This window comes from Theobroma cacao, chromosome 3 (genome assembly GCF_000208745.1).
Source record: "Theobroma cacao cultivar B97-61/B2 chromosome 3, Criollo_cocoa_genome_V2, whole genome shotgun sequence".
Lineage (NCBI taxonomy): Eukaryota > Viridiplantae > Streptophyta > Magnoliopsida > Malvales > Malvaceae > Theobroma > Theobroma cacao.
Genome location: NC_030852.1, coordinates 23,582,010 through 23,605,710, shown reverse-complemented (window position 1 = coordinate 23,605,710; position 23,701 = coordinate 23,582,010). Strand labels below are relative to the sequence as shown.

The 23,701-nt window shown below is 28.9% G+C and overlaps 1 protein-coding gene and 1 long non-coding RNA gene across 2 annotated transcripts; one reads left to right on the top strand and one right to left on the bottom strand.

The window, feature by feature from the left end:
- On the bottom strand, positions 5,979–9,161 carry LOC18604851. Its single transcript, XM_007037528.2, has 2 exons — positions 8,693–9,161; positions 5,979–6,287 (listed from the first exon to the last, which is right to left on the bottom strand). Exon 1 carries the CDS (start codon positions 9,074–9,076, stop codon positions 8,696–8,698), a length of 381 nt encoding a protein of 126 aa, XP_007037590.2. The 5' UTR covers positions 9,077–9,161; the 3' UTR covers positions 5,979–6,287; positions 8,693–8,695.
- Positions 16,949–19,492, top strand: LOC18604850. Its single transcript, XR_001926945.1, has 3 exons — positions 16,949–17,132; positions 17,208–17,269; positions 19,193–19,492. It is a non-coding gene; the product is annotated as an uncharacterized LOC18604850 (long non-coding RNA).

Below are 23,701 nucleotides of genomic sequence, written 5' to 3'. Positions count from 1 at the left end.
TTTGACTGACTAATTACAAAGATTAAATTTCCCCCGAATAAAAAAAAATACAGAATTCAGCATCTTTAAAATTTTATTTAATCAAAAAACTGTTAAAGCTGAAATTTTTGAACAAAACAACAATATTTATTAAGATTATTTGGAAGCAAGAGAAAGCGTGGCAGTAGGAAGGAGCTGAGAATTGGCGTTTATTGAAGAAACATCTTGTGGAGCATTGGACCATTATAAGCATATAACTATATGCCCTGCAAATATATATATATATATATATATATATATTAAGAATAANCTATTAATAATCTTTTATTGTTAACCAATGACCGAACAGGCTATCGATCTAATTGTCTACTCCAATTATAAATATATATATAATTATATATATATATAATTAATTAACGTTTATCATATATATAATTCATAAAATATTAAATAAGTTTTTGAATTTTTTTTTATTTTTTCTTATATGAATCTATATTCTTTTATTATAATCAAATAGATTCGTTGACAAAAATGTATCACTTGTATCATGTAACCTTAACGAATGTTGGTCGGCTAACATGTTCTGCACACGTGAATGCTAATACGGCTTTTCTGATATAAACTAAAAAGACTAATTGAGTGGAAATTTTTTTTTTCAAGATGCGGTTTATTCCAATCCAATTTTACAGAATTTAAAAAGTTACGTCATCTACCATGACGAAAGATGTCAATTGACCATGAATCTAATAGCCACTAATATCATGTGCATCATGGGATATTTTTTGCCAACATAAGAATTTATTTGAATACAATCGAAAGATAATGATTTTTTAAAAAATTTAAAGTAGCTAAAGAGCTTATAATTTATTTGAAGTAATTAATGAATCCGACTGATGAAGGAGGTAAAAGCTGGGTTTCTGTTGTGGTCCATCACTTATCACTTTGTGAAAAAGCCTTAGAAGTAGAAGCCACTGCAGTCTGCATTCACCATTGACCAACTGCAGCTTAAATTTCTCCAAAATCAATGTACTTTTAAGTTTTCTGTGGGGTAAATTTATGTCTTTTCATTTCATTGTCTTGCTAGTTTAGTATTTTTTTTTCTTTATTTTTGTTGGAATAATAGCTCATCAATTTATTAATCCACTTCGGGAGAAGACATTTAAAAAAAAAAAAGGGGTTGATGCAAAAAAGAATTATTTTGAAATCTGAAAGCGTAAAAGTTTGGAACTGAAGTTTGGAAATTATTATGCATATAAAAACATAGCTTAGGCATGAAATTAGCTACAGCTGGCAGCGGGTAGAAAAAGTAGTGTAGCTTTAGTGGCAGAGGACGGCTATTTTGCATAATAGTGTTAGCAAGCAGATGGATGGGTGGTTAGAGGTTTGATCACCCCAATGAAATTATCATGGCCTTTTTTTTTTCTTTTTCTAAAGAAAAAATCTTGGTTTAAGGATAATTAATTAATTTGTAAAAAAAAATTATATTATGAATATTTTTGTAAATATCTATTTATGTTATCTATATCTAAATTTGAATGTAAATTAGATTTGATCAATATTAAGATTTAATCCATCTAATCTCTTAGTATTATCTTACAAATTTAATCTAGATAAAAGATTATTAGCCTATAAATAAGCTCATTCACTTCATTTGTAAATATATACATGAATAAGATCTTTTTTCTCTCTCTAAATACTTTTTTTCTTCTCTTTCTTTAATTGTTTTTTTAAGTTATATTTTCATAACATGTAATCAGCAAGATCTTCTAAACTCTCAGGTTTGAAATTATTTTGTTTTCATCATTTCCATCATTTAAAAGGATTTCAAAGATTGGTTTTTAATTTCTGATTGTAACAAATCAGATAAGTGACTTGATATCTCTTTCGTATTTTCATTCCCTAAAATTCAACCTTAATATGACTTTTGCTATCTTATAGTATATATTATATTTTATCCCTTGCTATTAATGAAAAATCATAATGTCCATTCTCCGAAGTAAATGGACAAACGAGATACTAATAAAAAATTATAAATTCATCAATTCCTTAAAGTGAATGTGACATCATTTAATAATTATGATCACCATAATAATTTACACTATCACTATTCTAAGAATAATTTTATCACCAAAAGTGGATGGATAATTTTACCATCAGAATCTAAGAATAATTTTACCACCACGAGTGGATAGATAATTTTACCATCAAAAGTGGATGGGTACCTTAACTCACTAAAAAAATGAATAATCCACCAGAAGTGGATAACCAATCATAGGTGGATCACCTACCAAAAATGGATGGATACTTATAACCTACCAAAAGTGGATGGATACTTTCAACCCATCAAAAGTGGATGAATAATGAAAAGATAAAAATAGAAAGAATAAAAAATATATAAAAAATGTATTATCATTGATGTGGCATGAAAGACCATTGGTCACGTACCTGTTGTACGTCTTGAATTTTATCAAGCATAACTGAAAACTAAAATATCTTGTGATGATTTTAACCATTGCCAAGTTGATATAGCACATCAAAATATTTATCCACTCTAAAAAGAGAATTGATTATATGATTGGAAATGAAAATATCCAATGTTGATTTTCTTGTCCTAAAAATGAACTGATATTTTGATTGGTAATGGAAATATCTGAGAATGAACTTAATAGTAATTGGTATATTTTAGTATAAATATATTATGAAGATGCTTTAATATGCTCTTATTATATTTAAATGATATATTCTTATTAAGTATTTTAATTATGTATTTAATGTTCTTTTATGTTAACTTGTAAATTTCTTATTGTATATACCTTATTTTATTAAAAAAAATATGAATATTCATCTTGTTGGATCCAAGATCTATTATGTATATATATGTCTAACAGACATTGCTACAACGCACACTATATTTAAAAAAAGAAAATATTCTTTCCACTTGACAACGAAAAAAAAAATCAATGTCAATACAATATTTAGTAATACAAGATTAATTAAAAGTTCCGAAAGAGCTCATATTTTACTACCTTGGGGAATAAAGTTTATAATAAATAATGTATTATTTTCTATTAAGTCTCAAAAAAGTTTATTAAGTTTTAAAGATATTCGTCTAAATAAATATCATATTGAGACAACAAATGAAAGATACACTTAATACCTCTATATTACATTTATTATCTCAAGTAGAAAGTGTGTGTTGAAAAAAAAAAATTACTCACTATGTTCTCTGGATTAAACTACCAAAATATTAGAATAATTAAAAGCCATAATAAGTCAAAAGTTTACTAATAATTTTAATGTTTGGCATGACCGGTTAGACCATTCTAGATCAATAATGATGCCAAAAATTATTAAAAATTAATATGATCATTCATTAAAAAACCAGAAGATTTTGCAATCTAATGAAATACTCATGTGCTACTTACTCTCAAGGTAAATAAATTATACGACTATTGCCAGCTAAAGTTGGGACTGAATTCCCTACGTTTTTTAAACTTATTCAAGGTTATTTGTGGATTCATACATCCACCATGTGAACCATTTAGATATTTTACGATTTTAATCGATGCATCGACTAAATGGTCAATGTGTACTTATTATCAACTTGCAATTTGACATTTACAAGATTAATTGCCCAAATCATATGTTTGGAAGCATATTTTTGTGATTATGTAATCAAAACAATTAGTCTTGATAATGCTGGTAAATTTACATCTCAAGCCTTTAATATTGCATATTAGTTGAAATAATTATTGAAGAACCTGTTACTTATATTTATACACATAACGGTTTAGTAGAATCGTTTATTAAATACTTCCAACTGATTGTAAGGCCATTACTTATGAAATTTAAACTCTCAATTTCTATTTGGGGGCATGCCATTTTGAATGTGAAAAAAAAAAGACATTTTTCGACCTCGTGAGGATAATGAAAAACTTCTTGATCTTGAAGTACCATATCTTAGTCCAATTAGAGTATTGATGTATCTTGCTAGCAATACATGACCTGATATATCATTTGCGGAGAATTTATTAGCAAGGTATAATTCTTCTCCAACTCGAAGACATTAAAACGGAATTAAACATATACTTTGATATCTTCGAGGAGTAATGGATATGGACTTATATTATTCAAATGTATTAAAATCAAATTTAACTAGTTATGCATAAGTAGAATATTTATCTGATCCACACAAGGTTCGATCCCAAACATGTTTCTTATTCATATGTGGAGGTATGACTATTTCATAGTATTTTATAAAACAAACTATAGTTGCTACTTCTTATAATCATGCAGAAATTTTAGCAATTCATGAGGCAAGTTGTGAATGTGTCTAGATTTGTAACTCAACATATTCGAGAAATGTGTGGCTTGTCAACCAAGAAAGAAATTTCAACAACATTATACGAGGATAATACTGCTTTCATAACACAATTAAAGGAAAGATATATTAAAGGCGATCGAACAAAACATCTTTCGCCAAAAATTCTTCTTCACTCATGATCTCCAAGAAAATTGTGATATTAGTATTCAACAAATTCGTTCAAGTGACAATCTAGCAAATTTGTTCACCGAAGTCATTCTTATTGCAACATTTGAAATGTTGGTATAAAATATTGAAATGCATCATTTTAAAGATCTTTATAATGCAGTCATCATGGAAAGTAAAATACACATTGTACTCATTTCCTTCATCAAAGTTTTTCCCATTAAGTTTTCTTGATAAGGTTTTTAATAAGGTGGTATTTCAAAAATGTATTCTTGAAAAAAATTATGTACTCTTTTTCTTTCACTCGGATTTTTTTTCTTATGAGGTTTTTTCCTAGTAAAGTTTTAACGAGGCATATTCTTGATACAATGAATATTGAACAGAGAGTGTTATGAATATTTTTGTGAATATGCATTTATGTTATCTAAATCTATATTTGAATATAAATTAGATTGGACTAACATTAGGATTTAATCCATCTAATCCCTTAGTATTATCTTCATCTCGTAAATTCAATCTAGATAAAAAGTTATTAGCCTATAAATAGACTTATCACTTCATTTGTAAATAAACACTTAAATAATATCTTCTTTTTTCCTCTAAACATTTTCCTTCTTCTCTTTCTTTAATTGTTCTTCTGAGTTATATTTTCATAACATCTTATTACTTGTTAGGTTTGAAGTTATTTTCTTCATTCAAGGAGAAGTAGGCTCAATCAATAAATCCAATGGCCCGGATTTTGTTTACCAATTGGATCCATCAGCCTTTGGGCCGCCCTATAGCCTTACGACTACGCAGAGAAAGAACTAAGAAAGGTCAAAAACCAATGAAGATCTCCTCGACACCACGTGAAACGGAGGAAAATATACAAACTCAGCATTCACCAGTTGATAGGGAGATGATTCCATTTAATTGCAATGCAATGGTCAAAGACCAATTCAACCATGTTACTTAGCACAGAGTTTAACGCAGTTTCTTTGCTTGGTGATAGTTTATTTGCTCCACTACTACTAGTACGGCAACCTTGTTATTGGTAGACCTTTGTGCTTTTCTTCCTTGTCGCTTACCTGACTTTGCGTGGCTGGATTGGATTTGAGTTGCTGGGACTCTGCTTTCTCTTCTTAAATTAATTAAAATTGACTGAAAAAGAAAAGAGGGGTAAAAGAAGAAGAAAGAATCCAATTTAGTTTACAGCAAGAAAAGAAAATCCCCTGTATTTCGAAATTTAGCATTGTGGCTCTCTCCGTAGTGCCTAGATGTTTTCTTTAGCTCCAGCACTCATAAACACCAGTTTAATACGGTATCCAGATCTATCCCAAACATTCACAAACACACAGCAGTCATATCTTGGAGGAAACATTAGCGCAAGGAGAGTATGCAGTATGATTCTCACCATTGAGGATGGAGCTGGGCGGGAGGAAAATAGAAACAAGAGATTTAGCTCAATGGTTCTTTTCTTATTGCAGGACAGCAAATAGAAACCAGATGCTCATCATCCTACTTTTTGTGATGTTATGAAACCTTACGCCAGATTATCATATTTAGAAAATCATACAAGCTTGAAGGAATCGATTACATCATTCATCACTCAACTGCAGTTGCATTTGGATTTATACAAACATGTCAATTAACAGAGTAAACCAAACAAATAAACAAAATCCAGGCAACTGTCCTTATTAATGTTGGACACCTCATCCTCTTTAACTTCAAGAGTCTCCAGAAATTTCTATGTTAACATGGCCTGCATTGTTCCACGACAGCAAGGGAGTGAAACAGAAGGAAGCAGTGAACATTAATTTCGCCACAGGTTCCGAGAGGCCTGCTCACATGCCAGACATATTTTTAAAGTCAGTAATATGAGCTTGGTAACACCAGAAGGCAGAAACATAAGACACAATCTCAATGAGATTAATGGTGCAAGGAATCACATATGGATTAACACAACAACTAAGCCTCATCCGTACTACATAAGGTCAGCTACATGGACCATATTGGAATCACATATGGATTAACACAACAACTAAGCCTCATCCGTACTATATAAGGTCAGCTATATGGACCATATTCTTTAGGACCATATTTACCCTTTATGACGATATCCACAGTAGAAAAAATGAAGTCCTTTTTCATTCGTTCAAATATGAATCTATGTTGATATAAAATAAACATACAAGTCAAGAAAACCAGGCGATAAAATGTAGCGCATGTCAATATCTTGGATGGCCACATACAAACAGTTGTTGAAGAATAAAAGGATCTTCTAGCATGTGGCCACCAAGTATTGGGAACATCACTATCTTTGTAGTATATGGTTGATGAAAAATTCCATGAAATACACATGTATCCTCCATTAAAGATGATAGAAACGCTTGATTGCAATATACTTTTCATTGTAATTAAGAGAGAGAGAGAGAGAGAGAGAGAGCACCTATACTCTATAAATCCAATCTCTACAAAATGTAAACAACAAGAACATGCAGAAGGGTATATAACCATTTTTCTGAGAGCATTGGAAGTTCAGAAATGAAACTTGGCTGCATCTGACAAGGCTATCACAAGAAAGATTCACCATTTCCAAGATCAAGAACTGATACCATAACTGCTTTGCTAGCAAATGCAGGTACAAGAAACTTACTTTCTTACCCTAAAGAATGCAGGCGGGATAGATGCCTTCGAATTATTGCAGCAGAAGGTTTTTTGGGGAATGCCCAGGGAAAATTATGACTCGTGCTTTTTCTTTTTCTTTTAAATAAATGAAGACACTGCAGTAAAGTGCACCAAGGAGGTGCTAACCCATGTACAAGGCTAGCTGTTACTTAACGACAAAGGTGTTTTACAACAAACGTGAATTAGAAGCTAAAGATACAAGCATTGTAAAGGCAATATGCATATATAATAGGATCAGTATTTTTTCCACTTCCTTTGACATCACATGATGCTAGAGTTTAGCAAAATAAAAGTATCAAATAGTGCTTAATGAATTAAACAGCTTTTTTTTCCCTAAAGAGAGAGGACATTTCACCACACATTACCACATTGTTTCCTACCTTCCTTTCATCCAATCCCACCACTACACAATTTTCTCAAGGATCCATCTTTTAAATCATACAAGTCAACAAAGAAACCAGAAACATTATCCAATTTATGCATACAGAGCAAGGAACAGATATTAAGGCAATTAAGCTCAAAAAGCATATACTACTTTCTAAGCAAGTGAGGGCTCTATATTCTAGGAATCAATTGCAGTGATTATCTCCATTTCTATCTACAAGTTCCAAGAAGAACAGTATATAATATATGTTCCAAAGGCACATCCCGATGAAGATGAATTTGATGTTACCAAGCCATAATCCAAATTTGCTAATAGATTGAGATGGATACAAAAGAAAAACCATGAAAAACTTATGTTAAGAATGAACAAATGCACTGTCAAAAACTTCGAGCACATCAAACAAAATACAATATCTTAGAAGTGTTGAACATTAAGTGCAAACTTTAACATCCATATACCAATATTTAAATCTAATGATAACCCTAATTCTACCCCAGATAAAACTGTCTTAAGCCTAATAGAAAAGCAAAACCTTCAAGACCACATAAATCAAAATATTGGCATAGGCATCCTCAACCTTAAGCACCAAATCACCCCTACTCACATACATACCTACTAGAACCATCCATCCTCATCAAAACCAAAACCATAAACATTAACAAAGCAGTATCTTCCATCTTGCCAAGAAATATTGCCCCAAAACTCAGAGAGAGACAGAGAGAATTTCCACCAGGCCCTAATTAACTGCTTCAAACTCAAATCAAAAGAACATCACTCCACATTTAAATTCAGCAATCTAAAGCCTTAAATATGTATTCGTCAAGTCATTATATCAATCAGAAACCAAAAAAGTAATTAATAATCGTAAAAGTATGTAATCTAGCTTCAATACCCTCACTTTCTTCATAATTATATAGCTCATGATCAAGCCTCAACCAAATTCCACCCAAACCCCAGCTGCTCAAAACCCCAAATCATGCATACCAGTAGTGAGAAACCAATCACTCACATCTCAAAACAAAAAATTAACCAACACCCAAATCTTTAAAACTGTTAAAATTCATTCAAAAAAAAAAAAACAATACCCACATCCTAAAAACATAAAAAACAGCTGAATGAAACCTTAAGTTTAACATTAAAAAAAACCAATTTAAGAATTTCCAAAATCTGACCTATTACTGGTAACCTCCACCAATGGCATTCTCATCCTCTTCAACTTTAGCAGTCAAGTAAACCCTAGGAAAATCGTTGACATCAAAGGTTTTCTCTTTCATCATCTTCTCCACGTCAGCTTTCTTCAAGATGGTACGGCGAATCGGGGGGCGGTTGCGGCGTTGATCGCGAGAGTAATATTTGATGTCGAAGACGGTTTCGGGGTTAGAGGTTGGGACAATGGGCTTTTGCAAAGTGGTGGCAGGGCAGCGAACACGATACTCCGTCGCTTTTGGCAAAGCGTTTTTGTATTCTGGGTCGGCGCAGGGTCCGGTTATCTCCCATGGCTTCTTAACGTAGCGTTTCAGGCTTTGGAAGAGGGAGCTGCTTGCTTTGGGAGCCATCGCTAATATGCTTGAAGAGAGACGGAGGAACTCGTTTTGGTGAAATACTAATTTCTTTGTTAAAATTAAATAATAATAAGATAAATTATCCTTTTATTTTCAATTTTGATTGTAATTTTACACAAATTATTAAATTTTTAAAATAAACGCTCCACTCCAAAAATTTCTTTCCTTCTGTACATAAATCTTGTTGTTGTGATAATAATTTTAAAACAATTTTACCTTTGTTAAGTTTTTTTCTAATTAAGAAAAAGATATTCAAATCTTAATTTTTAAATAGGAGATAGGTAATATAACAATCAATAAACAAAATGTTAGATCTATTGTTGAAACACCAATATGACACTTTCTATGACCAATTCTAGTTACGACCAACATCAAATCAATGCTTCAATGACTAGATTTAGCAGCGACCAATGCCAAATCGACGTTTTATTATGTTGGTATCTTTTAACGAGTTAGAGAAAAAAAAGAAAATTAAAAATTTTAAAAATAAAATTATATTAATAATTTAAAATTTTATATTAATAATAAATTATTAATATTTTAAATTTTAATGAAAATAAAAATTAAAATATTAAAAGAGGAAAAATGAAAATATAGAAAAAAAAATAAAGAATCATAATAATATTTTAATAATAAATTGTTTTTCAAAATGAAATAAAAGTAGTACAATTATATCAAAATAGCACATAAAAACGCTTAATAAAATTGTAGCACTGACTTTAAGAGAATATTAAAAATATCATACCAATAAAATATTGAAAACTCATATTCATAAAAAAATTCATTGATCGATATAGATTTACGATATATATGAATGATGCTAACTTATCATTCCTTCATTCAAATATTTTTAATGTGTTGATAATAAATTATTAATATTTTAAGAATAAAATATTAAATTTAATAATAACTTATTGTTAAAAATCAATAAATTTCAAAAATTTAAAAATTTTAATAAATTACGATAAAAGATATTTTTATCATTTCATCTTTTATTATTCTAAAGCTATATTTATTAATCAAACATGTAAACAGCAAAATAATATTATAATAATAATTATATTTCATGAATCAAATTATATAATAATTATTTTATTTATTTTTTATAAATTAATTATTTTGTTTTCTTATTCTATTTCACAAAACAAACTTATCTAACAAAAAATAGAAAAAGAAGTCGATGTCGGTGGATGGCGACGACAGAAGAGTAAAGAATGTATTCAAAAGAGAAAGAGAGGCAAAGCGTCGGGTAGAAAACGGAAGAGAAGAAAGGAAAGGAGTGGGTTATTGGTGCTTCAAGCTCAGGAGGTCCAGCAGCTCCAGCCCAGATTCGATGTCCCCTTCACCCAATTGGTTTTTATTCTTAATATGTTTAACGTTATTTGAATAAAATTACATATCTTTTATTTGTGCATATAAAATTAAACAAATGATAATGATAACAAAAAAAAATGACTATTTGAAAGTTCCTACTATGATGAAAATTTCTTTTGAAAATTTTTAGTGACATCTTTTCAAATTTTTTAAGATTAAGTAATTTGATGGATTCCATCAAAATGTGGGGGAAGCCTAAAAAGTTATACTAATATGGGAATTTATTTCAAATAATCATAAAATATTTTAAAATAAAAATAGCATTAGGAATAAATAAAAAAATTATATCTCAATGATTAAAAAATAATGAATTTTGAAAAATATTTTGTATCGTTGTTTTATTTCTTATTTGCATCATATACTTTTAAATCATAATTGTACAAGTAAATTTTGTTTGAAAGCCTTATACAAATAATAAAAGCATAATTTTAAAAACACCTCTAAACTATTTTAAAAAATTTAATAAAGCCCTTATACTTTTATTACATTCAATCAAGTTTATATATTTTTATTTTGAACTAAATAAATTTTTATATTTTTATTTTGAGTCAAATAAGTCTTTATAACTAATTATTGACTTAGTTAAAATATCATTTATCATTCAATACCAAATGGTGCTAACATATCATAATTAATGATTATATGGTACATTGACAAATCATAATTAATGATAGTATGGCATGATAATATGGTGATGTGGTATCTTTCACCATTCACATCAACGACATATCAATGCCATATGGATATAAAATGACATATAATATTTTTATTAATGGTAAGTAGTTAACTATTAATTATAAGAGTTTATTTGAAATAAAATAAAAACATAAGAGCTTGATTGAATGCAATAAAGGAATAAAGATTTATTTGAATTTTTTTTAATAATTGAAGGATTTTTTTTTGAACATTATGTCAATAACAAATTAAAATCCAAACAATGATAGAATTTCTTAAGAAAATTATAATGACAAACTTCTTCAAAACTTATTAGGTGAGGAAATACGGGGAATTTAAAACAATGCCATTAAAAAGATTTTCATTCATTGTTACATAAATTTGACAAATATTTAACATAATAATTTAAGAGATAATTAAAATAAAATTAAATTAATGAGAGAAAATTAGGTTAGTGTAATCAAAACCATAAAATAGAATTCTTCAAGAAAATAATAAAAAATACAAGACCTAAAAAGAATAAAACAATAAAAAATCATTTCATAAAATATCAAATTTTTCAACAATGAAACCTATTTTAAAAGAAGATTTATATTTGATGCACTGACAGTGTATAGTTAATGCCACCTTATTATAAAATAAATTTAAAACTTTAAAAGACTTAAAAATAAATATTAATATTTAAAAATAATAATAATAATTTTTTCTCTCTCCAACTCCACCTCATCCAATCTCTTCCTCTATTTTTCTTCTTCTCCTATTATAATTTCAAAACTCTAAATTCTTAATTTTGATACTTAATGATAATATTTATTTCAATCTTCTTCTTAGTTTACCATTTTCTATATATTATGATTGTTTATTTATCACTTTTATTTTATTAACAAAAGAGGTTTTTTGAAACTCACACTATGAGGACATCATTTTAAAGTTTCATCATGATAATCTTAAGGGACTCATGCAAAGAAAAAATGGATTTTTGTTCACAGATTTTTGTTGAGGGTTGTTTTTTGGGTTCATCTTGTTAGATTTATTGCTTCAAATTGAATCTAAATTTTGAAATGACAAACAATTGTTAAAATTTGCTTTTCAAATGATCAAACAAGACAAAAAGTCCTTGAAATGGCTTAAATGAAAACGCTAAGTGTTTTAGATTAAAAATAAGCAAACAGCTCTTTATACAAAATTTCTACCTTGTATCTATCGACAGATAAAGAACATCTATCGATAGTTGTTCATATTTACGTATAGGCTTCAATGCCCAATGTCATCTAACAATAGATTCAAACCCGAGAGCTCTTGGAAAATCCCCTGACTTGCATCTACCGATAGATGAGAGCAAAAATTCCAAAAATAAAAGGTCATCTATCGATGGATCACAAAATTTATTGATAGATATAGTGGCTGTGGGAGCCTAAAATGAAAAGAAAAATAACTATTTTCGCATTAAATGTCCTTCCAACTACCTCAGAAGCTTCAACAATTATAAATACAAGCTCTCACCACATTTATGAATGTTGGAAGACTCTAAAACACAACTTTAAAAGAAGATTTCAGCTCAAATCATTCAATACTCTTTGTACTCTTCTTCTAGCATTTAAGCCTTTTATTGTATCATTTAGTGAGCCTTTAAGAGGCATTTTACCTGCACTTTTATTTCTGTCATTATATTCACTTGAGTGGTTAGACCTTAACCAAGATACAAAGTAGAATGGTTGTGCTTTAACCATAAAAGGCATTGTATTGAAAGGTTGTGCTTATCCACTAAAGGCATTGTAGTGAATCTTATTTTTATAGTGGATTCTAAATTCCTTAGCGAATCTAAAGGAGAAGACGTAGGCAAGGAAGTAGACCCTTTATAAAAATTATTGTGTTGATTTTTTTCTCTCACTTTTTCAATCTCATTTGTGTTTATAATTTCTCTTATTTCATAAGAAATCAATCATCTCATTCATTCTCAAAAAAGAGATTTAACTTGAAAGAATTTTATTTTTTTGAAATTGAAAAGAAATTTTCAAAATATTTACCATAGTCCAATTCACTCCCTCTTGGAACTAATCACATTAAGCTTATTGAACTAACACATCTATTCATAGATAAAGGGGGTTGTGTTGGGTAGATTTTTGTTTGATCTTGTTTAATCTCCAGCAAACCTAGAATATGTGGACTTGCTAGGTATTGAAAGAAAGCTTGAGTTCTACCCATTTTTTGTGTGTTGCAAGTTGCTATACAAGTTGGGTAATTTTTGTAAACAACTTGCTACATTTATATTCCCATTTGATCTTGTTTAATCTCCAGCAAACCTAGAATATGTGGACTTGCTAGGTATTGAAAGAAAGCTTGAGTTCTACACATTTTTTGTGTGTTGCAAGTTGCTATACAAGTTGGGTAATTTTTGTAAACAACTTGCTACATTTATATTCCCATAAGGCAATTATATTTCTTTGGTGCCTTTTCCACCTTTTCCAATTGCTTTATTCATTTCATTTAACTTACTTCAAGGCAAGTCAACCATTGCTGAACAAATCAAAGATTTTACCTCATTATCTATTACCATTTTTTGAATGTAATTTTAAAATAAAAGAGTGATATAAATATTAAAAATTAAATTAGAAAGAAGAGTACAATAAATATTACTTTGAAGAATCAAAGTTAAGAATTTAGGATTTTAGTTTTCAAAAAAAAAATTAGGATTTTGAATCTATTATTGTTGAGGGGAAAAGAGGAAATGATTTACTAAGAGAGGTAAAGAGATAAAAAAAATTGTTTATTTTTTAAATTTTTTTAAAAATTGATAATATTTATTTTTAAGTCCTTTAAAATTTTAAATTTATTTTTTAAGAAGGTGGCATGATCTTATACCCTGACATTGTATATCCATACATTATCAATGCATCAAATATAAATCAATTAAGAAAAAGATTAATATTTGATCCATTGACAGTATATAGATTCTATACACTGTTAACCCACCAAATGTTGCCATTTCATTAATGAGACAACTAAAATTCTTCAAGAGCTTAAACTTAAATATTAAAAAATTTTAAAAATTAATTAAATAAAAATTAAATAATTTCTTTTTTTCCCTAAATGTAATTCTCAAGTTTTTTTTCTTGTTCTTCAAGAGTTGAGTCCCTAAGAGAGAGTATTATTGAAACCCTAAGAGAGAGAAAGTGAGAATTCTCATGTCCTTTTTTATTCTTCAATAAGCATATTGAATCCCTAAAAGAAAAAGTATTGCTAATGTAGTATTCGGCAATACAGAATTAGGATTCCGAAGAGAAGTGGAGATGTAATTGAAGGAATTAGGATCCCTAAGAGTAGTGGAGATGCAATTGAAGAGAAATTGGTGAATACAGGAAAAATTTCTGATCAAATGGTTGGGATGATATTGAATCCATACAAGATGATTAGGCATATCTATTATCTTAAAGTACTGATCAAAAGGAAGCTGCATCTCCTATAATAAATTCTTCAAAGAAAGAGATCATGGCTACAAAGGATGTAGGTGAAAAAATTCACAACAAACCCAGAGAATCGTTGAAAGCAATATTTTACGATTTGCAAATGCCATAAGCATGGAAAGTGAGGTTAAGGTGGGGGAAATTAAATACTTTTGGGTCTTATTAAAAAAACTTTTGAGTCTCAATTTTGAATAAGTCAACCCATTGAAAGGGCTTAACCAGTAAATTGGAATTGAAATACTTCCCAAGGTTATGTTTCGAGTTTTAACATGTGCTACCAACGTTGCAACTTTTACCCAAGAACGACAAGGTAACAAGACATATGATCAATTAAACTCAAAGTTTGCAACTAAAGTAAAATCATAGGAAATATAACTCTAATAAAATTCTACTATAAAATTTATTTATTAAAAAAGCACAATTTTTTTATCACATTGCAACCATAAAAGAGAAAAAAAAATACTTTCAAATCTTTAGTTGCACAATTTTGTCAAACCTATTTTTAATTGAGGAAAAAAAGAGAAAAAGATGATGGAGTTGCAAAGAGATAAAAGAAGATGAGAACAAGAAAATGTCGAGAAGGAGTTGGAGAGAGAAAAAAGAAAATTATTATTTATGTATTTTTAAATAAAATTATTAGTATTTAGTTTTATTTTATATCTATTTTTTAAAAAATGTTTTAATATTTATTATTAAGTCCTTGTAAGTTTTGATTTGTTTTTTATTAATGAGGTGACAGCATTTAGTGAGTCGATAGTGTATAGAAGTTATAAATTGTCAGTGCATCAAATATAAACTCTTAAAAAAATAGTCATTTTCTGAACACTTTCTAGGTGAGACAATTTTTTTAACGTTAATATTTGATGTACTGACAGTGTATAGTTTTTATACACTGTTAGCTCACTAAAATATGACACCTCATTAATGAGATAAAATAAAAAATCTTTAAGGACTAAAAATTAAATGTTAAAAAGTTTAAAATAAAATATTTTCACTTTTCTATTTTTCTCATATATTCTTTTTCATGTTCTCATCTTTTATCTCTTGCCAACTTCATCATCTTCTTCTCCTCTTCTTCCATTAAAATTAAGTTTTGCAAAATTCTACCACCTCAAGAGCAATTTGTAGATTGTTTTCTTATTTTTTTTATTCTTTTCTTATTCTTTTTTAAAGGAATTGAGAAAACATATCTTAAAAAAATGAGAAAACAAGATTTAAATATATAAATCTTATAAGCAACATTTTATTAAGTTAACAATTTTGCTTATAATTAACAAGATTAAGCCAAAAATTATTCTTTTCTTAGAAGCCATATCTTTTTTGAGGAGCCATATCAAACCTTCCTTTCTCGTGGTGTTGCAAAGGGAATTCAAGTAGTTTATTTTGAAACTCCTGTAAAATCGTTAGTAACATCCCATCATATACGATTGACTTTCATTTATAATCTTGAAAATGTGGGGTAGTTAAAAATTAAAATGCTTATATAACATATCATATGAACAATGATTTTGGTTTAAATACCAAAAAACATGTGATTTAGTTTAACATCTCATATTTAAATTTATTAGCATTTTGGGTTTTAGTAAAGTGGTGAAGTAACACCTTAAAAAATTTTTGGTTTTGATAGGGATTAGGAGTTTTATGAGTGCATTCTAAGAAAAAAAACCCTAATGCTTATGGAAAGAGAACAATTTTGGACTTAATATGTTATTTATAAGCAAAATTGTTGACTAAATAAAATAATACTAATAAAATTTATTTATTTGAATCTTATTTTCTCAATTCCTAAAGAATAAGAAAAATTACTCTTGAAGTTACAGAATTTTACAAAACTTAATTTTAATGGAAGGCGAAGAAATAAAAAAGAAGATGATGATGTTAGAGAGAAATAGAAAAGAGGAGAACAAGAAAAAGAATGGTTGAGAGAGATTAAAAAATAAAAATATTTTATTTTTATTTAATTAATCATTATAAATTTTTAATATTTAATTTTAAGTTCTTAATTTTTTTTTATTTTATCTCATTAATGAGGTGGTACATTTTGGTGACTTGACAATGTATAGAAATTATACATTGTCAGTGCATAAAATATAAATTTATTTTTTTAAGTCCTACCAAATTGTTTTAAAGTGTTAAGAAATATTTTGAAGATTAATAGTTAATGCATTAGTAATGTATAGCTTCTATACATGATCAGGTCACTAAATTTTGATACCTCATTAATGAGGTAAAAAGAAAAACTTAAAAAGGCATAACAATAAATATTAAACAGATTTTATTAATTAATTAAAAAATAAAATATTTTAATTTTTTCCTAAATCAGAGTCACGTTCTTTTCCCTCTTTCAGTTTCTTTTTCTTTTGCCTCTTTCAATTTCTTTGTTAAGCTCTCCCTTATTCTTACCAAAAAATGATTCCAAAGACGGAAAGGCATGGATTGACTGGCAAGTGCTCATACGTTCAGTTTAATATCCCGTCACTTATTTGGTCACTGCTCTTGAGATCAATTTACCCAAACTCGACGGCAAGACTTAAAAGGTGAAATTTGATTTTGTTTTTTCTTTTCTATTAATTAGTTGGTTTGGTATTCATTTTTTGTTTTTTTTTTAGTAGGTGTATAAAGGATGGAAGATTTGGTAGACTCTGCATTTCAAGCAACTTTGGGCAAAAATTTGGTATGCTGAATTTTAGGGTTCATTTTGTTTGTTAATGTTGGTGGTTTAAATTCGATTTGTTGAATTTTATGTTCTCATGGTGATGTCACTATCAAGGAAATTGGAGATTTAGAAAAGATGAAGAAATTAACTTAGTATTTATGTGCTTGTGTTTGCAATTACTAATCTAGCAGTTGGGTTTGATGGGAAATGGCTGTCAAATCTAAAAAGAAAGTTGCTCAAATTAAATAGTTGTGCGAAATCTGACCATTGATCAAGTAGAGGAAGTTTACATGAAATTGGCTTGAAAGTATTCATAATATTTGTTGGAAAAATTCCATTTTAAGCACACCAATCATCCTTAAGCTATTGCCCAACGTTCAATTTCATAGTTGAACAAATCATTTGTCCTATCAAAAACTTGGTACTTTCACGTTTGTCTAATACAGGCGAGTAATTAATAGTGTTAGCTCTTGCTAATGCGTCTAATGGGTAGTAGCAAAACTAAGTTGAGTGAATTAAAATTAAAGGAAATGGAAACTAAAGTTAAACGTAAAAGTAGAGGAAGACATGAAGATCAAGAGTTGAAAGAGCAGCTTTAATGGGCTAGAACTATGCAACATTAATGTCAAAAGGCCATTTTAATACTTTGTAGTCTAGTTTACTTGACTACGTTGACATTTCAATTTTTTTTAATGCTTTCACATTGAGTTTCAATTCAAAGACATGAAAGCAATAAATAAAAATCCTTTTTAGTTGTAAGGGATTTGCTTTTCTTCTCCAAATTGTTGACTTATTAGATTGTTTACGATGAAGAAATAAGGTTGCTATGGTATAATGTCTTACCTACTTCTGTATTTTTTATATTGTCATCTTTTGAATCAACTATCTTTACTTTTTGTTACCTTCTTTTCAATAGTAAATGTTCAGTGCAAAAATTATTGCAAATGTTTGTTACATACTTGTGCATCTTGGTTGTTGACTTCAGATATTTCCTACAGAATTCGTTAAGATTGAGACTTATGGTACTAGCTTGGTAAGATATTGTTGAAGGACTAAAGTCTTTACCAAGATTGTAGAGTTAGTTGTAAGTGACCAAAATGTCTTAGTAGGTATAAAAGTTTTCAAAGCTAGCAGCTTTGAAGGTAACCACTATGAAGTTAGCAATCACAAGGTCAAGTTTATGAATTTTTTATCCTACTTCATCTTTGATTGAGTTGTGATTTCAATTTCAGAAACACTAATAAGGGACTAGCTGTAAATGCACAATGCATCTATAACACACTAGTCCATTCTGATGTTGAGGCCAAGCTGAGGCAACTTTTAGTTGAGTTGGGAAATAATGATAAAATACTTTGGATTGAAGTCTACGCCACTATTATGTTATTAAATTATTGTTTGATGATTTGAGAAACCTCTATTTAAAACATCTATAGTATTTCTATTTCATGCATTTTAGCAGGATTACATACACCTTCATAAGTATATTTGGAGAACAATTGAACATGCTGTATATGGTCCCAAAGTATGTTACTATCACTAATATATAAGTTTAACCTGAGTGCACTGTCCATAGTTTGTTTGCAAAAGCATTAAGGACTAAGTTCGTCTCTTAATGGATAAATCATTTAGGATCTGAAAGTGTCAAAGCAAAAATTAAAATTCCTTTTCTGGTGGACATTTTAGATTTTAGGAAAGAAAGAAATAAGGGCAATCTTTGTGTACTATACTTTGCACTGGTGGGCATAATTCATACTAATTGTAGTTTCAATATACAGCTAAGAGGTAAATTGCTTTTGGTATTTTAACATTTTTGTTAAAAATGTTAGTTTAGAATCATAAAAGATAGGCTTTGTATTTTATTTATATTTTTTTATGTCGGTGACTTGAAAAGCATATTGACTTTTATTGATTTTGATATAGTTACAATTTTTTTATCTCAAGGTTAGCGTATACAAATATGGGAGGTTATTATTGACTCTGCTGCTAGTGTGCTTGGAATGTGTGATCTTCACCAGTTCAGCCTGATAACCTAATTAATGTTTTTGAACACTCGATGATTCAACTCCAAAAGTTTGATTTCCAAAACTCTTGCCTTGTTCATGTATGAAGACAACTAGTGGATAATATGTATTTTTTAGAGTTTTAGTTTGTATTACTACCCATGTTTTCTCTGTAAGTGTTTGCATCTGATGACTAATTCAAGATTATCTTTTTGAAGGAAAAAACAGTTTTAACATTGAAGTTAGACTTCTGTCCATTGTTGTTCTGTTGTCCTTTTTACTAAAAGGCTAGTAAACAAACTTGGAGATCTAATCCCCATTTTAGTCCTAATGGACTTTACAGAGAAATCCAAAGACATTAAAATATAAACCCCAGTGACTTCAAATACTTATTTACTATACTACCAAATTCAAGTCTTGTGCCTAGTTGTTTTGTTAACAGTACTAGATCAGAAAAATTTTAATAGCACATTGGAGCTCTTTCCAATTCACAATTGAGCTCACTTCTTTATCTTGACCTTAAATTGACAGAGAATAACACACTTACATACTTCCATTCACAAATTAAGTATTTTAAAAAAAAACGAAAATACAAAACACAAAATGCACATCCTTTTGCTACAAAAATAGCTATGCCTTAGTCCACTTCATTATCTGACACCGTAACAAGACCTAAATCCCAAATCTTAAAAAAGAACAAACCCTTCGTCTTACCTATACACAGATCAAATCAAAATCAATCCAAGAGACCAATCAAGGATACCAAATTCTTATTTGAAAATTGAACATTACTTATAAACAATATTTGGGTAGCATTAAGAAAAAAGTAAAAATGTTAAACAAATGAAAAACTTGAACATTACATAAGCATCAAATAGTTAAATCCATCAAGCATTAACGAACCATTTTTCCTTGATTTCAATTTTGAGGTGCACTCGAATCTTACATACATAAAAATATTGACATTATCCATATTTGTAATAAGATAAAGAAGGAATTAGTTACAAAAATTTAGTCTTTTAAATTTTAAAATAACTTAATTGACATGTCTAAACAAAGTAAAGAATAGGTAGAATTATTAAAGTAATGAATTACTTGATAAGCATAAATAGAATTAACATTTTTAGTAACATTAAAATTCAACATTATCTCTTGATTAGGACACCTTCAAAACAATTAAAGAAAAAAGTTATAAAATACTAAAGTTGTCTAAAAACAAAGTACTTAGCACTTACAAACCATATTGAATTAATTAAAAAAAAACTATACTAGATTTCAAAATAAAAGACATTACCTTGATTGTTTTAGTAATAGGCAAGTACGTTTTTTGTATGACCTTTATGTTTGCATAATGAAAATTTTTTTGAACTATTTTTTTTTTACTTTAAAGCTCCTTTCATTCTTAGAGATTGGGGACATCCTTTCGTAGTCACATGAGAAGGATTAAGCAATGTTATATTTTGACTCAAAACATGTGACTCATGATCTTTTGAAGCAACATCTTCATGACCATTCTTGTTTGTCAATACATTGGTTCTACTAGTCTTCTCATCTTCAATCTTCAATGCATCAAGCTCTTCAAATAGTCATTGTAAACCTCCAATAGCCACATCATAATGTTTCTAAGATCTTAAAGCTTTTTCTAAAAGCTCCAAAGAATGAACCATGACACTATTAAACAACATCATTGAAGACTTAAAAGCATTATTTTTGAGTTTCTCATCCAAGATGCTTTTGACTTCTCCTCTTTTAGCATCTCCACCGATTTAAAATGTAATAGTTAGGTAATGAGTGCACCTTCTTCTTAATGAAAACTGTCAATTGATGCCAACAAATGATACCTACAAACTCAAGCATGTGACATGAACAAGCTATTGATGAGCTAACAAATGTTATAATATATTCCGGTTTCTTTTTGCCAAACTCATGCACTATATATTTGTACATGTCATCATTTATAACGATCTTTTCAGCAACATATTGTTGAAAATGAATCAACTCATCTTGAAATTTTCTGAACATATTTCTTGTGTACTTGTTTGAAGCTTCTTTCTCCATTGGATACAATGTCTTCAAAATTGGTTTTGAATTCATTGTTTTGAAATTTTTCTCCTATTCTTTATTGTATCTTTTCATCAAGGGTCGTCTCATATTGAATCACAAACTTACTCATTGGTGTGCTCGAATTGACATAATCTTTAAAATATTTGTTCATAGTTTCACTCTTCTAAGTAGTAGATATTCTAACACAAAAGCTACTTCGTACATAAGCAGGAATCCATTTTTCTTGAATAGCATACAACTTTTTGAACCAATTATTTTCCTACAAATTGTACTTCTCAATTATCTCTGCCCATTTTGATTTACATTCATTTGGAACTAATGCATAATGAATGCTCTGAAAAATTCTATTCTTGAAATCATCAAATTGGTGGTAAGCGTGATTGAGATTTTCAAGAAATTTTTTTCAATTTGCCACATGTAATAATGATGTGTAATATTCAGCAAAACCTTTGCAATTACATTAGCAATGGTTGTATCTTGATCTGTAATAATCGATTTTGGGGGATGTCCAAATATTACTTCTAACCAAGTATTTAATAACCAAATAAACGTTTCTTCTGTCTCATCCCATAACAAAACACAACTAAATAAAATGGATTGGTGGTGGTGATTAACTCCAGTAAAAGGAACAAATGGCATTTTATACATGTTTGTCATATAGGTTGGATCAAAAGCCACAACATCACCAAAATACTTATAGGTCATTCTCGACCTAAAATCAATCCAAAAATAATTCGCTAGTTGACCTTTCGCATCCATTTGTATTGCATAAAAAAATCCCAGACTCTTGGACTGACATTCTTTAAAGTAAGTAAGCATTAACTGTGCATTTCCTTTTTCAAACTGTTTCTGTCTTTTATTACTCAAATAACTTTGAACATCACGTTTAGTTAAACCAACCATATCAATGCCACCCAATTCATTAGCTAAAACAAACATGATTTTATTAGAATGAATTCCTAAATCATCAAGCATACCAATCAAATTCCGTTGAGTTTATATCCTTTTTCTATGAACACATAAAAATTGAGCAATTTTTGGAATATCAAGCTTGTGAGTATGATCTCTTATGAATCTAGAAACTAACCATTTCTCTTCATTTTTTTGGAAACGTAAATTATGGCTTTGCATCCAACTCTTGTCTTGTCAGGTGGTGCTTGAATTCTATCTTCCCTTTCGAGATTTTTTTTTGCACGATAACCTTCCTACGAACAAACAAATTCTTGTCCGATGATCACTTATGTTTTCCAAGATTTTGTTATGCGATGCTTATGAATTCCAAATCTTGTACACTTTGCATACTTAGTACAGTACTCAAAAGCCTCTTCCAATTATTGAAACTCCATTCCGACAAGTGGTTCTAAAACCTCTTGAATATTTAATCTTTCATTCTCATGTTCATCATCATTTTTTCCACTCAAATCTAATAATTTTTCACAATCATAATCTTGATCAATCCCATCACATTGAATTCTTCATCAGTATGAGTTGCCATTATGAACCTATAACAAAAATTTTAAATTATATTTTAAGTAAAATTAAACCCAATCTCCACTAAGAACCACAAAGTTCATTTTATGTTCAAAAATTTCAGTCTAAACTTTATAAGTTCTCCAAAAGTTAAAATAACAATTTCTTGAATGAATATGTTTGCATAGCACAAACAAAATTCTAAGAAACTTCAAACAAACCAATCATCATACGCTTCAGATTAAAAATGTCAATATATTCAAATGCAATTTAATGTCAACTCTAAACTATTGTTTGAAAAACAAAGCAATTTTAAATTCCATAAACATAATCAATTTTGTAATATTTATATCAAAACAAAGCCATTTTGAATTTTTATTTTAGTTGAATTAATCTATAAGTTTTATCTTTACTGAGTCTTCTTAATAGTTGATAGAAATTGTGCTTTAAATTGGTAAGGCTAACTGAAGAAGACAATGGATATTTTGTTTTGGAAGTCATTGGATTTCCAAAATACTTTTTGTTGATCGAATTTAGTTCATTCAAGTGAGAGGAAGAAGCTAAATAATTTAAAAAAGGAAACCTCATTTTATGGAAGCAAGTAAAACCAAAGGGGTGAAAAGATGAGGCTTTAGTTGCATAGAGAATGTGCACAAACTAGACAAAAGACCTAATCATCATTTCTTTAATGTAGAATTAAGCAAGTAGGAGATTATCTAGCTAGTTTATGACTTATCTTGGATGCACCGTAAACACACAAACCATGGAATTTCTTGAATATATTAGTATAAATTATGTTTTCTTATTAGGATGACCACTAACACACAAAATTTCATGATTGCAAGTACAAGTTAAGTTTTTATCCTAATGGTCCTAACTGCTAATAAAGGCATGCAAAGCTCCCAGAAAATAGCAG

Coding starts and splice junctions, on each gene's coding strand:
- LOC18604851 (XM_007037528.2), bottom strand. CDS start 9,076: ATGGCTCCCAAAGCAAGCAGCTCCCTCTTCCAAAGCCTGAAACGCTAC.